Here is a 4,290-nt window from a genome sequence, read left to right as displayed (position 1 = left end):
AGAGGTGGATAGAGGGTCCTTCTGGCCATCATAGAGGTGGATCTTCAGTATCCCATCATAGAGGTGGATAGAGGGTCCTTTGTATCTGGCCATCATAGAGGTGGATAGAGGGTCCTTTGTATCTAGCCATCATAGAGGTGGATAGAGGGTCCTTTGTATCTAGCCATCATAGAGGTGGATAGAGGGTCCTTTGTATCTAGCCATCATAGAGGTGGATAGAGGGTCCTTTGTATCTAGCCATCATAGAGGTGGATAGAGGGTCCTTTATATCTAGCCATCATAGAGGTGGATAGAGGGTCCTTTATATCTAGCCATCATAGAGGTGGATAGAGGGTCCTTCATTGTATCTAGCCATCATAGAGGTGGATAGAGGGTCCTTCATTGTATCTAGCCATCATAGAGGTGGATAGAGGGTCCTTCTTTGTATCTATCCATCATAGAGGTGGATAGAGGGTCCTTCTTTGTATCTGGCCATCATAGAGGTGGATAGAGGGTCCTTCTTTGTATCTATCCATCATAGAGGTGGATAGAGGGTCCTTCATTGTATCTATCCATCATAGAGGTGGATAGAGGGTCCTTCTTTGTATCTGGCCATCATAGAGGTGGATAGAGGGTCCTTCATTGTATCTGGCCATAATAGAGGTGGATAGAGGGTCCTTCATTGTATCTGGCCATCATAGAGGTGGATAGAGGGTCCTTCATTGTATCTAGCCATCATAGAGGTGGATAGAGGGTCCGTCATTGTATCTGTGCCATCCTGTATTCTGTGACAGCATGGGCAGCTCCATTCACCGCTGTCTGCATTGAAACTTCTACTAGTCATTAAAACAAACTGAAAGAGGGTAGTATACTGCCACCTGCAGTGTGGTGTCTCTTTCTCTAATCTCTCTCACACACACTGACTCACCTCCAGTAGCTCATCTCCCGCCCGTATCCGTCCGTCTCGCCCCGCCGCCCCTGGGGGCTCCATTCACAAAGCTCGACCCCGGCCACGTAGACACCGAGGTGGGTTCTGGAACCATCCCTGTCCTCCGTCAGGCTGAGACCCAGACCAGGAACCAGACCCTGTCCCGGGGCCTCGGTGCTCGTGACTCCACGGGGACTCTTCTCCAGTTCTATCATATGGAGCTCACCTGGAAGACCTCCATACCTGGACATCATCCTCTCTGCGGGGGGGGGTGACGACGACGACAGAGAGGAAGCAGTAGAGAAAGAGAGAGAGAATGAAACACAAATGGATTGAAGTAGGAAATGAAGGCCGTGTTCACCTTCAGAGTCAACTGGTTATTCTGGTTCAATCCCCTCCTGTCAGTGTCTAGGAGACTAGTGGTTATTCTGGTTCAATCCCCTCCTGTCAGTGTCTAGGAGACTAGTGGTTATTCTGGTTCAATCCCCTCCTGTCAGTGTCTAGGAGACTAGTGGTTATTCTGGTTCAATCCCCTCCTGTCAGTGGTTATTCTGGTTCAATCCCCTCCTGTCAGTGTCTAGGAGACTAGTGGTTATTCTGGTTCAATCTCCTCCTGTCAGTGGTTATTCTGGTTCAATCCCCTCCTGTCAGTGTCTAGGAGACTAGTGGTTATTCTGGTTCAATCCCCTCCTGTCAGTGTCTAGGAGACTAGTGGTTATTCTGGTTCAATCCCCTCCTGTCAGTGGTTATTCTGGTTCAATCCCCTCCTGTCAGTGTCTAGGAGACTAGTGGTTATTCTGGTTCAATCCCCTCCTGTCAGTGTCTAGGAGACTAGTGGTTATTCTGGTTCAATCCCCTCCTGTCAGTGGTTATTCTGGTTCAATCCCCTCCTGTCAGTGTCTAGGAGACTAGTGGTTATTCTGGTTCAATCTCCTCCTGTCAGTGGTTATTCTGGTTCAATCCCCTCCTGTCAGTGTCTAGGAGACTAGTGGTTATTCTGGTTCAATCTCCTCCTGTCAGTGGTTATTCTGGTTCAATCCCCTCCTGTCAGTGTCTAGGAGACTAGTGGTTATTCTGGTTCAATCCCCTCCTGTCAGTGGTTATTCTGGTTCAATCCCCTCCTGTCAGTGGTTATTCTGGTTCAATCCCCTCCTGTCAGTGTCTAGGAGACTAGTGGTTATTCTGGTTCAATCCCCTCCTGTCAGTGGTTATTCTGGTTCAATCCCCTCCTGTCAGTGGTTATTCTGGTTCAATCCCCTCCTGTCAGTGGTTATTCTGGTTCAATCCTCCTGTCAGTGTCTAGGAGACTAGTGGTTATTCTGGCAGGCCTATAATGATGTGTGTGTGTGTGTGTGTGTGTGTGTGTGTGTGTGTGTGTGTGTGTGTGTGTGTGTGTGTGTGTGTGTGTGTGTGTGTGTGTGTGTGTGTGTGTGTGTGTGTGTGTGTGTGTGTGTGTGTGTGTGTGAGCGTGCGTGCGTGCGTGATGTGTGTGTGTGTGTGTGTGTGTGTGTGTGTGTGTGTGTGTGTGTGTGTGTGTGTGTGTGTGTGTGTGTGTGTGTGTGTGTGTGTGTGTGTGTGTGTGTGTGTGTGTGTGTGTGCGTGCGTGCGTGCGTGCGTGCGTGCGTGCGTGCGTGCGTAACCCACTCCAGCCGTCGTCTTCCGTGTCTCTCCGTGTGATTGGTGCAGAGACAGTTGTGGGGCTTCTCCTGACCGTCCTATTGGCTGTCGGCTGAAGACGCGGGGACAAAACAAACACACCCCATATAGACACACACATGTAGACAGGTCTGTATTGGTGGTAGTGAGAGGCAGTATATGGATACAGTGTATGTCTGTTTTAAAGGGTTCTGGTTAGGGGGGGTGGAAACACAGACTCACACACAGGTGTACAAACCTTAAAGGGAGTAGGGGTGAAGGGGTTGGCGGGGGAGAGACGAAGGAACAGACCACTGTGACTCTCTGGCATCTATATACAAGGCCACACAGGGAACACACACCACATACAGAGTACAGACTTATAAAGGTATAGTTCTGTCTCTATGAGGAAACACATACAGAGTACAGACTTATAAGGTATAGTTCTGTCTCTATGAGGAAAACACATACAGAGTACAGACTTATAAAGGTATAGTTCTGTCTCTATGAGGAAACACATACAGAGTACAGACTTATAAGGTATAGTTCTGTCTCTATGAGGAAAACACATACAGAGTACAGACTTATAAAGGTATAGTTCTGTCTCTATGAGGAAACACATACAGAGTACAGACTTATAAGGTATAGTTCTGTCTCTATGAGGAAACATACAGAGTACAGACTTATAAGGTATAGTTCTGTCTCTATGAGGAAACACATACAGAGTACAGACTTATAAACGTATAGTTCTGTCTCTATGAGGAAAACACATGGGAATCAACAACACAGACTAGACGTGACACAACAACCTCATGACTACCAGCAACGCGTCTAAGTACAAAGAGCCGGATAGAATATGCACCTGTTTTAGCAATTGACAGCATCATTGATGTGCCCTCTAGCCAACTCTATGTTTTTAGTGAACAAAACATAGAGTTGCACAGCTGTTCTATATTCTGACATCAAATGCTATGGTACATAGATCCACATTTTACACAGAATATATATCTTATTCTAATACAACAAACAGAATGGGAAGACATGAGGAATTACAAACCCTGTTGTTCGGTGAGCCCCTGTGTGATGCTGAGGCTTGTCTCTCATGGTTGGAGAGCACAGGAGACGACTGCCGGGAAGAAGATATGAGAGAGAGAGAGAGAGAGAGAGAGAGAGAGAGAGAGAGAGAGAGAGAGAGAGAGAGAGAGAGAGAGAGAGAGAGAGAGAGAGAGAGGGGTTAGGAGGTTTGGGGTGGAGGTATGTGTCCTCTGGAGACAGAGGAGAGGAGGGTTACATGGTATCAGAGGACTGTATGTGTGTACATGGTATCAGAGGACTGTATGTGTGTACATGGTATCAGAGGACTGTATGTGTGCACATGGTATCAGAGGACTGTATGTGTGTGCATGGTATCAGAGGACTGTATGTGTGCACATGGTATCAGAGGACTGTATGTGTGCACATGGTATCAGAGGACTGTATGTGTGTACATGGTATCAGAGGACTGTATGTGTGCACATGGTATCAGAGGACTGTATGTGTGTGCATGGTATCAGAGGACTGTATGTGTGCACATGGTATCAGAGGACTGTATGTGTGTGCATGGTATCAGAGGACTGTATGTGTGCACATGGTATCAGAGGACTGTATGTGTGCACATGGTATCAGAGGACTGTATGTGTGCATGGTATCAGAGGACTGTATGTGTGCACATGGTATCAGAGGACTGTATGTGTGCACATGGTATCAGA

At 47.3% G+C, this 4,290-nt stretch overlaps 1 protein-coding gene across 1 annotated transcript in view; it reads right to left on the bottom strand.

The window, feature by feature from the left end:
* Positions 1-907: 907 nt before the first annotated feature.
* Positions 908-4,290, bottom strand: part of LOC124025743 (multiple PDZ domain protein-like) — a gene marked incomplete at both ends in the record, with an annotated part of 78,116 nt that continues 74,733 nt past the window's right edge. Inside the window, 4 exons of the mRNA XM_046339077.1 lie at positions 908-1,166; positions 2,552-2,636; positions 2,802-2,873; positions 3,600-3,668. Of these exons, the coding sequence (XP_046195033.1) occupies positions 908-1,166; positions 2,552-2,636; positions 2,802-2,873; positions 3,600-3,668 (485 nt within the window). The remainder of the gene's footprint in view (positions 1,167-2,551; positions 2,637-2,801; positions 2,874-3,599; positions 3,669-4,290) is intronic.

The sequence above is a fragment of the Oncorhynchus gorbuscha genome, unplaced genomic scaffold, assembly GCF_021184085.1.
Source record: "Oncorhynchus gorbuscha isolate QuinsamMale2020 ecotype Even-year unplaced genomic scaffold, OgorEven_v1.0 Un_scaffold_2403, whole genome shotgun sequence".
In the NCBI taxonomy this organism is placed as follows: domain Eukaryota; kingdom Metazoa; phylum Chordata; class Actinopteri; order Salmoniformes; family Salmonidae; genus Oncorhynchus; species Oncorhynchus gorbuscha.
Note: the sequence above shows the minus strand (reverse complement) of the source record. Positions and strands in the feature narration are given on the sequence as shown.